Here is a 15,031-nt window from a genome sequence, read left to right as displayed (position 1 = left end):
GTTCCATGTAGGCCCTTTATCTGTGGCGACCTGCACAACCCAAGCAAGTATTCTGAAGAGGAAGTGGCTTGTACTACAATGACGATCCTCCTATCGGCAATTAGCAAAGGTGTGACAAGGAACAATAACAATTTGCCCGGGCTAGTTCAAATGCTTCCATTTCTGCTCAATTATCCAATGAATATTCATAATGCGTTCTACAACAGATTCCTTAGAATACACCGCCTTTTGTCCTTATGGTTGATTGGTGCATCTTGTATAGATTTACAAATCACGTCACTAAGATCAGTGAGGATGGCCGTTATCCAGAACAAGAAGAGTTGCCGTAAAGATCCGTATACCTATAGTCCCGATGATCGGCGGACATGGTGGACTGTTTGAAGGAATGCGCCCCCCATTACGTCTGAACAGGCTTGTCGATCAGGTGCTTGCATTTCTCTATATATTGCATGATAGCTACAGCCAAAGGAAATTCCTCAACGTACCACCTCAAATTTACGGATTTCATCTAATATTTTATGTCCCATTGATTCAAATGTCCGAGTTGCTCAAGGCTTTACTTATTGAAATCTAATCCAAACATTATACACCGGTATGCATCACGACATCCATCAGCCCTAGCTACAACATCTGGACATCTAATGACCTCACATAGGATTGATACCTATACAGCCTTCAAAGGTTAGATACAAACATGCCACCAAATACTTTGAAGGATATCAAAAATCCCCCCTTCATGCGCCTCCCTCCAGAACTCCGTCTAAAAATCTACAAATACGCCCTAACAACACCAAACACCTACATAAACAAACCCCTAATAATAATCCACGACCGCCATGTCTTCACCTCCCGCCCCCGCTACAAAGCCCTATCAATCTGTCCAACCTGGCAAGGCGAAGACGGCACAGCCCGCAGCCTCTTCTCCGTAAACCGCAAAATCCACTCCGAAGCAGAAGACACCCTCTACACAACCCACACCCTCTTCTTCCGCAACTCCTTCGATCTAGACCGCATCGGCGATTTTCTCGACACGCTTAGCATGACGGCTAGATCTCAGATCCGGAGTGTGGGCTTTGAGGTTTATTTCTTTGTGCATGGGGATTGTGACGATGGCGGTACTTGTGCGAGGAAGCGGAGATTGAAGGAGTATGGACGGGCGAGAGAGGTTTTGGAGGGTCGCTTACCGGGTTGGAGGGAGGTACTTTTTTATTTGGATCCCAGGCATTATTATCCTGTTTCTTGTGCTGGGGGGAGGGAACTTGCTGCGAGGGGAGTTTTGGAGCTTGCGAAGATGTTTGGGGATGGGGGGGAGTTGGATGTTACTTTTTATCCGTTGCCTGATGGTCAGCAGCGGCTTGTTGAGGAGCAGGAGGGTATTTGGAGGAGTAGCTCGCCGGAGCGGCGCGGGCTGTCACTGGAGAGGGATGTCTCTGGTTCTCATTCTGGTTCAGGATCTGGGGCGTTGTTGCATAAAATGGGCGATGCGAGATATTATCCAGTTGCGCTGATGGGCTGAGGTGACGTTCGATGGGGGAGATTGATTGGTTGATCAGGGTTGCTTGTTGTTACTTCAGTCTTGAGATGCATGCTCGTTTGTGGCGGATTGTGCTGATGGTGTGTGAGCACTGCAGGGTGACGTCGATATGATATTTCGTCTTGTCATTTTGAAATCGAAACCTATAGAGCTACATAAGATATTCGAAGTAGAACTGTATCCATGGATGATATCTTGTCTTTCCAAGGTTCAGCTTACCCGTACATGGACCTATGAAATCCGTAGGTGTAAGTAGATATATATTGGGTTCAAGAGTGGCTTGGAGGTTGTTTGCACATGTACATAATGTGTATGTCCTTCAGCCTAACTTGCAAGGCTGTCTAAAATTACCCGACTTTAATGTTAGGGTCTCTTAAAAGAGATGAAAATTGACACAGAAGCCTAATAGAGAGGCACATGTGCAAGTATAACTTAGATGTGTAGGATCTACACAACTCAATGATCATCACACACAACTTGGTTAGATTTTTGATTGGTAAAATATGGTTACAGGCCCTAAACAGGGCACTTCCGACTGTTGGCGGTATGACCCAGCCTGGTATCTTCCTTCGTTCCCGTCTACAAGCTAGACGCTCGTATAGAGTCCAATGCACATTGGACGATATCCACTAGGATCCCGTCCAGCCTAACTCAAGGGAAGGCTACCAGTCTCATAACTGCCAATTCATCTCCCCAAAGATTGTATAAAAAACATGACGATTAAAAAGACACAAAATGATCAGAATTCTGAAAGACTACAAGTGTAGCCTTTCTCCAATACTGTTCAGGAGAAGAAATTCAGCAGTCTAATCATTTAGCTGCCCGGGACGAGACCCTTCAGGCCAGCGCCGATGTCACCCTCGCGGGCAGCAATTTCGAAGTAACCGTAAATGATGCTAAATTATGTTAGTTATAACTTGTAGCAAATGCAGGAAGATGGAACTTACGTCACAGCCAGGAGGATACCGGTTCCGCTGCCAAGGGCACCGAGAAGGTCAGAGGCAACGGAAAGGGCACCGATGCAAGCACCACCGAAGGCGGCGGCAGTGGGGATGACACGCTTGAGCTCCTTGTACATGGACTGCTCACGGTGACCGGACATGACAAGACCCTGGTCCTTGAGCTGCTTGGCAACGTCACGGGGAGCAGAGCCAGAGACCTCGATCCAAGTCTTGGAGAAGAGGGCGCAGGCAACCAACATGAAGGTAATGTAGACAGCGGTGTGGATGGGGTCGAGAAGAGCCTCTGTGAAGTTCAGAGGGGGCGACATGTAGTAGGCAATACCCGAGGCGGCGTAAAGCTGGGCAGAGCCCTCACGGGGCTCCCAGACTCCGAGAAGCTGAACGAGCAGGTTGTCCGAGAAGCGAGAGTACAGCATCTGGCTGATCAAGAAGATGTTGGAGCACAGAGCGGACTGGAGCATGATGGGCATGTTCGAGGTGTAGAAGAGGCGGACGGGGTAAGAGCCACGCATACCACGCTGGCGGGAGGACTTCACGGGGATCTCAACACGGAAGCCCTGCAGGTAAATGACAGCAGCGAAGACCAGGAGAGTGGCCAACAGGTTCATCACGTTGGGCAGGTTCTGGCGGTAGAAGGCCTCGTACAGGGCGCGCTGCTTATCGGGCCAGGTCAGGAGAAGGTGGAACAGAGCAATGATGGCACCCTCGAACTCGGGACCACGACCAGTGTTGATGGTGGTGGGGGAGAAAGCCTTCCAGACGATCGACTCGCAGATGTTGGTCGCAATGAAGAGCGAGATACCACTGCCGAGACCGTAGCCCTTCTGGAGGAGCTCGTCCAGCAGAATGACAACCAGACCAGCAACAACCAGCTGGACGATCAGGAGAACACAGATACCAGCACCCAAGTCGCTGGGCTGACCGTAGAGACCAGTCAGAACGTAGACACAGGCCTGGCCGAAGGAAAGGATGATAGCGAAGAGCTTCTGGGCGGTCTGGTAGAGCTCGCGGTCGGTCTTGAGGTCAAGGTTGACATCAATGAGGTGGGTACCAGCAAGGAGCTAGGAGAGCAAGCTGTCAGCTCGATTTCGTCAAATCAATGATATTATCCATCGCATACCTGGAAGACCATGCCGGAAGAGATGATAGGAGTGATACCCAGCTCCATAAGAGTACCACGGTTACTGGCCAGCATCATACGCAGCCAGTATAGGGGGTCCGAGGTGTCGGAGGACACGATACCGTAAAGGGGCATCTGGCTCATGACCAGGAAGATCAGGAGAGTCAACTATAATGAAATTGTCATTAGAATCCCGTCCGTATCATCACAAGCAAGCGATTGGGAGGCCACATACACCTGTCCACATCAACTTCTGGTTGAAGGGCACCTTGGTCTCAGGAGCTGCCACCTCCGGGAGGAGGGGCGTAAAGGGCTTGATCAAGTCAAGGAAGCGAACTGTTATCCGGCATCAGCAAATGTGAGTCCATTGGAGATGATCTGAGGGGGTTGATGGCGATCGCGTGGTGGGTATGGGGCAAACTCACGGCCGCTCATGATGACTGTCTTCCTCCCAATCCGTCTAAAATAAAATAGAAGAAGCTGGGATGACCAGCAGAAAGAGTGGAAAGGAAGTTGATTAAAAAGAAAAGGAAAAAGGGGATGGGGGGAAAGGAGGGAAGGTCGGGGAGGGAGATGGGGGAAGAAGACGGAAGTCGTTCGCTGGCCACTTTTTCGCTTCGCGCTAATAAAGGCCACTTGGTCTCGCCGCGAACACCGCACCAAACATCAATGACTCAACTCTCAATAGTTGACAGATTTCAAGGTCAATTCAATATATTCTAGTAAATTGTATGTACATTTGACTTGTTCAATCCCCTCTTTATTCTCTATTCTTTATGATAGAACAACATGGTATGTGTGTACTGTGTACCCCAGTGTTGAGGGCGAGCTTATCCCCACACTATACCAGATCGGTGCAGGGTCTAGTATCTACCTCAACATAGTGGCTCTCTACATAGAAGCATATTTAGCATTTTATCTTTCTATACTTGTTAACATATAGTATGTAGAGGTTTCAAAATTGGATCAATTCCCCTTCTATTGGTATCTAAACATCGTAGATTGGACAAAAAACAATGCACCCCGTTCCTCTATATAGACACCAGGTCTTGAGAGTGCCGAGCTGCCCAGTATACTCATAAAATTCTATACGAAAATGCCTGTCGTTTCCAATTTAAGGTCCAACAAGACCAAGGCAATCATCAATCACCACCTCCAACTCGCTCACTCGACTTTTGAGACCCCGGTTCTCATCTTTCAGCACACCCATGACGCTCCAGGCTTCATGGGATGGAATACCATAACAAATATCGCATTGATTCTGGTTGGTAGTCCCCACGAATGAGCTTCCCAGGCGCGTGGAGGCGAATCCCTTCAAAACTCGGTCGTATGTGGACGAAGCCTTTGGTGTAGGTGTATTGGTGGCTGCAACGAGATTCTTTTGAAGAGTCGGCATTTGAGTTGGAGTGGACAGCGCAACCTGCGAAATATTGGGAGACGGTGCGGTGAGTGCGGATGTTGGTGACTCGACGCCTTCCCGATGAGAGAAGATACTGTCTGCCACACTTTCATCTCCAGACTCGAAACCAGAATCACTAGCGAATGTCCCATGGCTGGTGCGTTTGCCACCACGATGAGGGGTCTGCAGAACTAGCGACGGTATATCATCATCGGGAGCAATCGCGCGCATGGTATGGCTGCGACTGCGGTTCTCTTCTTGCTGTCGTAGTTGTCTCTCCTGTTCGAGCTCTTCTGCCATGGCCTGCATGGCTTTCTCTTGGCTCGACACTTTCGCAGCCATACCGTCTAGCTGGACCTTCAAGTGATCCACGCGCGCCCGAGTCTCCTCCAGTTCCTCTTGTTTCCCGGTCCTGTCTGCCATGGCTTCATGCATAACAAACGTTCTTTGTTTATACGCTTCCTGCATGCGATGTAGCACGTTGGTGGCCTGTTCGCGGAGAATATCAAGTGCTTCTTCGCTGGTTGTATCCGACTTAGGCAAGGAAAGGGCTGCGATAATATCAAGGTTGAGGATTTCATCATCTGCCGGCTCTGGAGGGTTAGGCTTTTGTTCTTCCTGCCGACGGAGACCAAAGAAGTTGAATCGACCTGTGGCTGGAGCCGAGCCCTTTCGAGTATGTGACATGGCCGTGAGACGAGGGGGACCCATGGTAGGCCCGTCCATTTCGCCGTCAGGGCGCATTTTGATTCCCAAATCAACTCCGTCCGACTTGCCTTGGAACCAATCTGACAAGACGCGGGCTCGTGCTTCGAACTTCTTTTTGGGAAATGTACCAGTCCACGGGGCCGACCGATTTGTTGAGCTTTCGTCGAACGATTTGGGGTCTTCTTCAAAAATAGGGGGGCGTGCGATACATTCGGTGTTCGCTCGACGATGTGATGGCAAGCTGTGAAATCGGTTCTTGGTCACGGGGTTGGGTGAGGAGGCAACGAACTGCCCCTGTGAGGCATCGGAATGTAGGGTTGTGGGGAGGGAGGGATCGGAGGACATGATGACAAGAGTTAAGTCGGGGTTTGAATCAGGGTCGACAGGGTCGAATCAGGGTCGAATCAGGTGTGTGGCGCTGGATGTGTGACCTTAAAGGAGTGGAGATGTATGCGGATGTGTTGTTTAGGCCGATTTTAGGGGGAAAGAAGAATTCAAACAAGGGACAAAATATTGGGATGGTTCAAGATCTAGCACCAATTGTTTCACATGAGTTAGGGAGAAATAAAAGTGGATGTTTTGATTTGAAACCAGAAAATCAATAAAAGAGGAGGCTGGGAAGTATGAAATAACGGTGGCTGAGAGAGCTTTCCAAGGATCCACTGGATTCTGGATTGACTGGATTCTGGAACGACTTGTGGGATCGCACCCATGACGGCATTTTAAGCATAAACTCATGCGGAGTACGCAACGTTGGACCTGATACGGAATTTCGTTGCTTGTTTCCCACGTTGGCCCCATTTCTCCATTTCTCCCGTTCTCCGATCTCTACGAATCTGCAAATCTGCTGCAAATCGGCTATTATGGCAACCACTGGCCTCAAGCAACTATCCAATGCTCTTGCAACTTTCGAACAGCTCTCTAATTCCTCCTCATCAATCGATGGTGTACCCTCCGATCTTGAAGCTTCTATCCGCTGTGCTGGGGCCCAACTTACCCAGGCCGCTGGCGTCCTACTAGGTTTGTCGCAAGACATCATCGCCCAGGCCATTGTCATTTTTACCCGTTTCTGGCTGGGGGCAGATGGAGGAAGCTTACGAATCTACTCGGCCAAGGTACGCAAGCCAAATGGTCTTCTATTATTACCTTTTTCTAACCGTTTTTTCTTCAACTAGGATGTTTCCGCGGCTTCACTCTACCTGACAGCAAAGCTCTCTTTCCTTCCCACCTCGCCGCGATCCGTCCTAAATGTATATACCCTCCTTCTCTCCCAAGATGCGTCGCCACTGTGGTTCGTGAACCCACGTGGGGCACCGGCACAGCCTCCTGCTCCAGAGACCTACGTTCTCTCAGAAGGTGGATACCAGTCTGCTAGGCTGACACTTTTACGCATTGAGTCAATCATTCTACGAGCCCTTGGTTTCGATACACACGTCGCTCTCCCCCATGCTATTGCCCTCACATATCTGCAAACGTTGGGTGCGACAAGACCCGCCGTCGCCCGGCGTGTCGTGGAGCATCTTAACGCTGCACTTCTATCTCCTCAATTGCTCTATGTTACACACCAGCCGAATGCGCTTGCCGTCGCAGCAATTTACCTTGCAGCTCGTGAGGAAGGGGTCAAACTGGTAGATGCTAATTGGTGGGAGGTTTTTGACGTTGACCGCGAAGAGCTTGGATTTCTAGTTGTGGCCATGAGGAGCTTAGAGGGTTTCGTGCGGAAAGAAACAGAACAGTGGAAGAACAAAGTGATTCCTATGGTGGTAGAAGACCTCGAATCGGAAATCGAGCGGCGTCGGATGATGAATGAAGGCGAGTGAGCTGAAAGGTTGCACCGACTACTTCGGTAGCCTAGTGACTACCCCTTTACCTACGGAGCTTTCCCATATCTTTGATCTAGGGGCCAGGATGTCATGCATCCTTGATGAGGCTCTTATAGAAAAGGTCTATTCGATCTGGTTCAACGCACACTAGCTCAAAGGCACCTGAGACCTTAAAAAGGTCACTCGAGCGAAGATTTTATCAATCACTTAGAAGTGAGAAGAAGATCAGCAGTTGCCTAGATACATATCAGGTGAAAGTCGGGATGCATTTGATTTGAGGTTGGAATAATGCAGCGATGAGCTCACGCGGGGCCGATCATGTGCTCCACCGCTTATCAAGGTTGTCGCTCCCCGCCTCATAAACTCCCCTCTCCAACTATTAGATAGATCACCAAATACAATGAATATCCTACACTCCACGCTATCTACCTGGCGGGATCGTCTGGCTCCAGTCTCCCGAACTTCCACTTTTCGCTCTACTGGTCAAATCACCCCAGAGGAGTTTGTTCTTGCCGGCGATTACCTTGTCTACAAGTTCCCCACATGGTCTTGGGGTGACGCCTCCAGCCCGGCGAAACGCGTTCCCTACCTTCCCGCCGGGAAGCAGTTTCTTGTTACACGTGGTGTACCATGCCACCGTCGGCTCAACGATAATTTTGCCGGGGACGCAGGCCACGAAGATGAGATCGTGAGGGATATGCTCTCGGGCGAAGGTGCAGGTGGCTCAGTTGGTGATGACGGTGATGATGGATGGCTTCGAACTGGAGGCGGCCCCGACCGGGATCAACAGGAAGCTCGTATCCGCGATGTGCGTACGGTTGACGAGTCTGGAAACCTCGGAGAACAAGAAGATGAAGAGGAAATCCCAGATATGGAGGATGACGACGACGATGAAGAAGCGATTATTCGCGAGCCTGCAGGACAGTCAGGAACATCACAGTGAGTCGTCTCCTGGCATTGCTTCTTGCTTTCTGGTATCCGTACTTACTATCCTTTAGGTCTCTGCGCACCTATACCTTATACATCACCTACTCCAACTTCTACCGCACACCCCGCCTCTACCTATCTGGATACCTCTCTCCCTCAGAACCACTTCCACCTCATCTGATGATGGAAGATATCGTCGGTGACTACAAGGATAAAACAGTGACTCTGGAGGACTTCCCATGGTTTGATGGAAGTGTGAAGATGGCGACCGTGCACCCATGCCGTCACGCTTCAGTGATGAAGACATTACTGGACCGCGCCGACGCAGCGCTCAAGCTCCGACGCGATAAGCTAAAGCAAACCCAGTCTCGTGAAGAGGCGAATCGCATCCTGCAAGCAAGCGGAAACGGTCTGGAAGGTCTGGTTGAGGATACGAAGGGCATGTCTCTCGAGAACCAACAGGGGGATGAATGGGAGGTTCTTCAGCATGATGAGGAAGAACAAGTTGCTATCCGGGTGGATCAGTACTTGGTCGTGTTCCTCAAATTCATTGCGAGCGTTACACCGGGCATTGAACATGACTTTACGATGGGGGTATAATGCTGCCTGAATATGAGCTGAGGAGACACGAGGACAATCCCCCCTCCCCTTTCCTTTCCACTGAATATGGTTGAGCTATAGCCTCCAACGAGTGGGGGATCAAGGGATCAACTACCTCGTCGGATATACTCCGCACATGACACGATATGAATTTTGGCGTTCATTTGCTGCCGGTACCAATTATCATGTTTTGACTTCCAAGTCCTTTTTTGCTACGTATCATATCACTAGTGCCATGAGCTACCTATGAAGAGACAACAGCCAGTTTACTTTCAAGTTTTTTCCATTGATTTTTGTACTACAATTCCATGGTTCATTGGAGTTTCTTTTTGAATGATAGATCATGTTACTCAAGTATAACCCCTTCTTACATCCCTAGCGTCAGGTCCAGACCGAATGATCGTCCTATCAATCAATTACTGTAAAATTAGGGCAAGACACCATGTTACCGAATCCAGTAATTTGATTCCAAATCCTACAGAGGAAGATTTGTTTTGAAAAAGCATCATATTCGTGCATTAATACCAAGGAAATCCATCAAATAATCGTGCGGTTTGTGCAGAGCACGCCCGGACTCCCGACAAGGTCCCCAATGTAGCAAAAGAAAAGAAAGTCACATGGCCCTCATATGCTAGTAGATACAGGTATCTGGAGGGATTCACAATCAAAAAGGCCAAAAAATAAACAGACAAGAGTAGACATGGAATAGAAGGTCACAGACACAGGAGATTACATCCGTCGAGAAGGTACAGGACGAATATAGATACAAACATCAAAATCAGATCATCAGGCACAGCGGGTTGTTCAACAAGAAAGCTTTTGGATCGAAATCGAAATCCTCTAGTAGAAGATGCCCAGCATGATAGGCAGAGCAAGGGCGAGGAGTGAGCTCGGTGTCACTGCGGAGCCGGCGTTGTAAACTGGCATGGAAGAGGGCACAGCGGAGGGGGCGGGGCGGTGAATCAGAGGAGTTGAGTAAACCGGAGCCGGCGAGGGAGCCATGTAGTTAGGGACTGTGGTGATGGTTGGAACGTCAATGGGAGTGGTGTGGGGAGGGGGGATGAACACCGGCACATAGGTGGAAGTAGTCGTAGCTTCTGGAATGGGCACCACAGCAGGCTCAGTCACAGGGACAGGAGTGGGCTCAGTCACAGGGACAGGAGTGGGCTCAATGACAGGGACAGGAGTGGGCTCAGCGACAGGGACCGGGGTGGGCTCAATGACAGGAACGGGGGCTGGCTCAGTGACAGGAACAGCAATAGGCTCTGGGCAGGGGTAGGCGTCGTGCTGTTCGTGGGCGCCGGCACCGTATGCCACATGGGGACCATTGGGCTGGCCGACCACATAGCCAGCACCGGCATCCTTCTCGGAGCTCACGCCTGGGCCGCAGGGACCGTGTTGCTCGCTGTGGACACCAGCTCCGAAGACGACGTTAGGTCCACCGGGGATGCCGACATCGTAGCCAGCGCCAGCGTCCTTCTCAGTGTTGCCAGTGGCGGGGGTGTTATCGTGACCACCAAGGATAGGCAAGCCGCCCTATTGTCATCGTTAGTTTAATATCATTGATGTGCAAAAGACGATGTAGTCTGGTCGGGGACTAACCAGCTGAGGAGCAGAGAGAACGGTAGCAGGGCCAACGGCCAGGAAGAGGCACAGAGCAGCCGAGAAGGTGAAAGTAGTGGAAGGCATTGTTTCAGAGTTTAAAAAGTTTGTAAAACTTGAAGAATGAGTTGTTTGAATAAAAAAAGATTGATCGTCTTGAGAAAGATGAAAAGAATGATTGAAGCGCGGACTCGAGAGTATAGAGAAGCGAAGGAATGGCTGTCCGAGGAACTGTTGAGTGAATGATGGAGAAAAGAAATTCTAGTCGAATTGCATGGTAGTTATATAGTGTCCGGAGACAGTGTCGAGGGGTATCGTGGGGTGAACCAAGGGCTAGTCAGGTACCAGGCTGCTGCAAGGCCATGGACTAGCCCTTGGTGGCTTTTTTTCTTAGAAAGGCCTCAAGGACTGATCGGCAAGGTACCAAGTCAAAAAGAGAGACATGAGTTGCCAAAGACACTGTGAGAGGTCAACTGGGTCCGGGGGTTCATGCAAGTAGGATGAGTATGATTTGCAACCATGGCGTTATCTGGGTATGGGGAATGGCGCATAGGGCATGGGTATGCAATTTGCTTCTTGCACTAGCTTATGCAGCAGCCCGAGCCCGATTATCCGAAAGCTGTCGTAATCTCAGCTTGGATGAGATTGTCAGGGGATAATCTGGACAACACGTGGGTCTTGGGATCAAAGGTTGCAAATTCCATGCAAGGGACAGATCCAAGGGATACTTTCAAATTTCCTGCACAAAGCAATTGTCAGGCAACAGTGTCGATTGGTGAATAGACTACTTTGACTTGACACATCAGAAGCAAGGAAAGGCCAATATCAAAAAACACAAGAGACATTATGTGGGCATCAAGTCTGGGCCCGATCAGAAAGAGCTCTGGCCCTGGCAACATGAGAAACGAAATAACATCCGGTGGTTTCACAACAAATCCTGCATTGTAACAATATGGGGGGATATAAGGATATCTCATGAAGTCGTAAGGGATCTTCGTTGACAGAACCAATTCTGTCGCAACGTCGCACATGCAGAACCAAAATGCCAATGAGAAGAAGAACAAAGGTAAATCAAAGTAAATATTCACATTGCGCCAACATGAACATCGACAGATCATAAACCATAAATAACTAGTGTCAAATTTATTTGCTCAAAAATTACCCAAGTTCGATATTCCAAAGGCCGTGCCAAAGTTAGTGGACTTTTTGAACTTGAATTCGGGTTCCTGTTCACTCTGCGTGGGCATTTCGGGTTCAGCCTCATTAGCCTCAGTCGATTCCTCTGAGCTACCAAGGATCCGCCTAGCCTGGTCCAGGAGTTTCTGGTCCAGCTCATTGAGGAAGCTATTATCATGCTCTTCGTCGTTGATGAGACCAAGAGGCCCTTTCAGGGCAGGATCTTCAGGCACATCGGGGAAATAGGACTCCCCATTTTCTGTCGGTAGACCGACTTCCGTTTGCACAGGCGCCAGAGGGGCCTCCTCCTGATATCGAGACTCGGGCGCAGGTGTAGCGTCCTGGGTGGTTTGACGACTCCCGTCGACCTCGATGATAACCATCGGGGTGTGTCCGGCGTCCCGAAGAAGGTTCTCATTGGGCGGGCCGAGTTCTGACAGCTTCAACTTGAGACTGTTTCGGTGTTCTATCTCGGATCTTGCAGGCTCCGAAGGGGCAGGAGGGGACGTGGTCAAGGGCGACGGCGACGGCGGGGTGATCACCCGGGCTACCACCCCAGGTGGTAAAGCAGTAGACTTCAGCGTAATGCCATCTAGTCTACTGTCAAGCTTCTCGATCGGCACCGGGATACTAACGGTCATCCCATGAGCGTCTGCCGCCCGTGTCAGGGGAGACAGGGCTGCATCCAGAGAAGGAGGAATATTGTCGCTCCCCTCTGTGATTGTCGAAAGGTGGAGACTGTCTGGTGTCTCTTCGTTGCGGAACACCCTTGTTGGTCGCCCTCCTGGGCTTGTTCCTTCCCACACCTGAGCTGAGTGCACAGTATCACGAGATCCGTGAAATTGAGATGCACCGAAAGTAGCGTCACCTGGACGAGGTACTGATGAAATGGGGTGTGCCCTTGGAGACAAGGATTCTAACTCTGCGATCTTGGCCTTGAGCAGCGACCGCTCCGTCTCCCACAATCGCCTTTCTTGCGCGAAAAGCTCCCTCTCCGCCTGAAAATTCGCCCGTTGCTTTTCAAGAAGCTCTTGTGATTGATCGATATAGGAGGTATCCAAGACGGGAAAGTTTCGACCGTATACCGGTGTTTGGCCGTATCTGGTATTCGCCGAGGGATTACTGCCTGAGACCGATTGAGCTCGGCGGAGAGGTGTTGCCGTTGGTGAAAACCGGACTTCTTTGTAAACATAGCCGTGGCCTTCAGGCAACTTGACCGTAGAGGAATTCATATTGATAACTGGACTCATCTCTCACTCTTTCACCCAGGTGTCACTTGGAGTTCAGATGATTTCAAGGGGTTGGAGGTAGTTTGGGCGCGCGAAGCCTAAGGGCGGGGGCGGTGGGTCACAGGTCGAAGGCTTGTAGGGTCCGGTGCAGCTATCTGTAACCGGATAGTTTTCTAGCTCTCTGTGATGGGTCCACACTGGTCAGTGGAGTACTAGCAGAAGTTGTTCAGAGCTGCCGTGAGGGGAGACATACGAGGGCGGTCAATAAGCACCTCAGTAGACAACGTCTAGTCTATCATTTAAACGTTGCCAGGTGATCTCATGCAGGATTCCCGGATCAGGGAGTACAGCAGGATCTCATGGACGGGATTGTGCAGATGATGTTCCCCGATCACTCGTTCTTCAGTTGTCATGCAGAAGGTTGGGCAGTATTCCCTCACCGAGTATTGGTAAGGTACAGATGTTGAACTTGTGCACCAGGCACCTGGGAGCACTTGACTTTATGTGGAACCGATGATTTTCGATCGCGAAGACCAGGCCGTTTTGACGTTCTCAGAGAGATGAGAGAGATGTATAAGATTAAAATCCTGGTTTCGATGTCCCTGTCCTCGGATAAGAGATGACGTCAAATCAGGTTAATGAATGTGACCCCGTAAACCCCCGCGTTTTTGGCTCTTTTGGGTCAGGTACATCCACGGATCACGTCTTTTAGATTAAATGTTGCGAATGATTTAAAGTTGTCTAGATCAGATCATGATAACCTTAGATGATCCCAAGGCTCATGAGCTAGATAAATATATGTCTACTCGCAATATATTCTGCAACATTTGCATGCAATATACCTTGGCATCAAGCTCCTCACACAATTACATAACGTACTGTGCTGTACTTTGAGAGCGATGCATCAACTTCGAATGCTGTATGTAGGAACTACAGTAGAAAAATCACGCCAATAAATTGTGTCAAATGTACGACATGTGCATAGATTTAGCATTTTTCATAGCTGCGAAGTCTATAGGTACATGTAGAGGCAAATGGCGTCTAACACGCGGGAGCAGCACGGAAGGCAGCAAGATAGTCACTCTTACCCAGCGGCACTCCCTCCTTTCTCAAGATACCATAAGCGGTAACAACATGGAAGTAAACATTGGGAATGGCAAGAGTAGTGGCGAAAGTAGCCGCAGACATCTCTCCGAGGTCGTTCGGTCCGAACTTGACGGAGGCCACATCGGCGCTGTGGTTGTTGACATTATCCTTGTCGGCCTCAGTGAGCTGCTTGAGCAGTGCTCCAAGGCGCGCCTTGATCTCGGCGTATGTAGTAAGGTCGTTGGCGACATCCACGGCCTCCCGACCGGTCAATTTGGCCAGCATTGTCTCGGTGAGCCAGAGAACAATGAAGACCTGGAAGGTCAAGCCCTTCATGTCGGTGTGAAGAGAGGCATTGAGAAGGGCATCGGCATTGGGTTGTTGCTCGGCCAGCTCGATGAGGTGGATCAGGGAAGAGACGGCGGCTTTAGCCTGACCGATGGTTCCGTCGTAGAGAGAGTAGCTCATGATTGCGGTGGGATATGTAAATTTCAGGGGATGGGGAATTGAAATTGACAGAGTGGCGGGGTTATACTTATACCTGGATTAATGAATGGATAAGATCCACAATTCCACTCTAGTCCACTGTGGATCATTTTCCAATCCGTACTCCGTAGAAGGTCGTCGAAGTTGTTATTATTAATCCTGAAGAATTGCCCTTGCATGGATCTGGGATGCATTTTTTGTAGGCTTACGGAGTACATAGAAAGGACTATTATTTTAGCGCAGACAATAGTACCTGTGGCTTGTGGCTTTATATCTTTATTTTGATTAAATTTACCGATTTGGGCTTTTCCGTGTGTAACAAGCGTCACAAGAGTTTATCTCGTACCATTATTTGCTGACTCAGTCCAGCTTCTGGTGC

The 15,031-nt window shown here is 49.7% G+C and overlaps 8 protein-coding genes across 8 annotated transcripts; 3 read left to right on the top strand and 5 right to left on the bottom strand.

The window, feature by feature from the left end:
* Positions 1-694: 694 nt before the first annotated feature.
* Positions 695-1,516, top strand: N7520_007042 (uncharacterized protein; the record flags this gene model as incomplete). The annotated part of the gene is made up of 1 exon (XM_057140976.1): positions 695-1,516. One exon carries the CDS (start codon positions 695-697, stop codon positions 1,514-1,516), a length of 822 nt encoding a protein of 273 aa, XP_056994982.1.
* An 832-nt stretch (positions 1,517-2,348) lies between these two features.
* On the bottom strand, positions 2,349-4,103 carry N7520_007041 (translocon subunit SEC61; the record flags this gene model as incomplete). Its single annotated transcript, XM_057140975.1, has 5 exons — positions 4,042-4,103; positions 3,852-3,952; positions 3,617-3,784; positions 2,482-3,557; positions 2,349-2,430 (listed from the first exon to the last, which is right to left on the bottom strand). Exons 1-5 carry the CDS (start codon positions 4,049-4,051, stop codon positions 2,349-2,351), a joined length of 1,437 nt encoding a protein of 478 aa, XP_056994981.1. The 5' UTR covers positions 4,052-4,103.
* A 627-nt stretch (positions 4,104-4,730) lies between these two features.
* On the bottom strand, positions 4,731-6,068 carry N7520_007040 (uncharacterized protein; the record flags this gene model as incomplete). Its single annotated transcript, XM_057140974.1, has 1 exon — positions 4,731-6,068. The coding sequence occupies one exon, from the start codon at positions 6,066-6,068 to the stop codon at positions 4,731-4,733; it is 1,338 nt and encodes a 445-aa protein (XP_056994980.1).
* A 518-nt stretch (positions 6,069-6,586) lies between these two features.
* N7520_007039 (putative cyclin) lies at positions 6,587-7,543 on the top strand (the record flags this gene model as incomplete). Its single annotated transcript, XM_057140973.1, has 2 exons — positions 6,587-6,838; positions 6,899-7,543. The coding sequence occupies 2 exons, from the start codon at positions 6,587-6,589 to the stop codon at positions 7,541-7,543; spliced, it is 897 nt and encodes a 298-aa protein (XP_056994979.1).
* A 403-nt stretch (positions 7,544-7,946) lies between these two features.
* On the top strand, positions 7,947-9,073 carry N7520_007038 (ATG3/ATG10 family protein; the record flags this gene model as incomplete). The annotated part of the gene is made up of 2 exons (XM_057140972.1): positions 7,947-8,485; positions 8,545-9,073. The coding sequence occupies 2 exons, from the start codon at positions 7,947-7,949 to the stop codon at positions 9,071-9,073; spliced, it is 1,068 nt and encodes a 355-aa protein (XP_056994978.1).
* Positions 9,074-9,913: 840 nt separating this feature from the next.
* On the bottom strand, positions 9,914-10,762 carry N7520_007037 (putative cell wall protein; the record flags this gene model as incomplete). Its single annotated transcript, XM_057140971.1, has 2 exons — positions 9,914-10,609; positions 10,676-10,762. 2 exons carry the CDS (start codon positions 10,760-10,762, stop codon positions 9,914-9,916), a joined length of 783 nt encoding a protein of 260 aa, XP_056994977.1.
* Positions 10,763-11,826: 1,064 nt separating this feature from the next.
* On the bottom strand, positions 11,827-13,083 carry N7520_007036 (uncharacterized protein; the record flags this gene model as incomplete). The annotated part of the gene is made up of 1 exon (XM_057140970.1): positions 11,827-13,083. The coding sequence occupies one exon, from the start codon at positions 13,081-13,083 to the stop codon at positions 11,827-11,829; it is 1,257 nt and encodes a 418-aa protein (XP_056994976.1).
* A 1,038-nt stretch (positions 13,084-14,121) lies between these two features.
* Positions 14,122-14,634, bottom strand: N7520_007035 (DUF1993 domain-containing protein; the record flags this gene model as incomplete). Its single annotated transcript, XM_057140969.1, has 1 exon — positions 14,122-14,634. One exon carries the CDS (start codon positions 14,632-14,634, stop codon positions 14,122-14,124), a length of 513 nt encoding a protein of 170 aa, XP_056994975.1.
* Positions 14,635-15,031: the final 397 nt, after the last annotated feature.

Source organism: Penicillium odoratum, assembly GCF_028828045.1.
Source record: "Penicillium odoratum strain IBT 22623 chromosome Unknown utg000005l_segment0_segment0, whole genome shotgun sequence".
Lineage (NCBI taxonomy): Eukaryota > Fungi > Ascomycota > Eurotiomycetes > Eurotiales > Aspergillaceae > Penicillium > Penicillium odoratum.
Note: the sequence above shows the minus strand (reverse complement) of the source record. Positions and strands in the feature narration are given on the sequence as shown.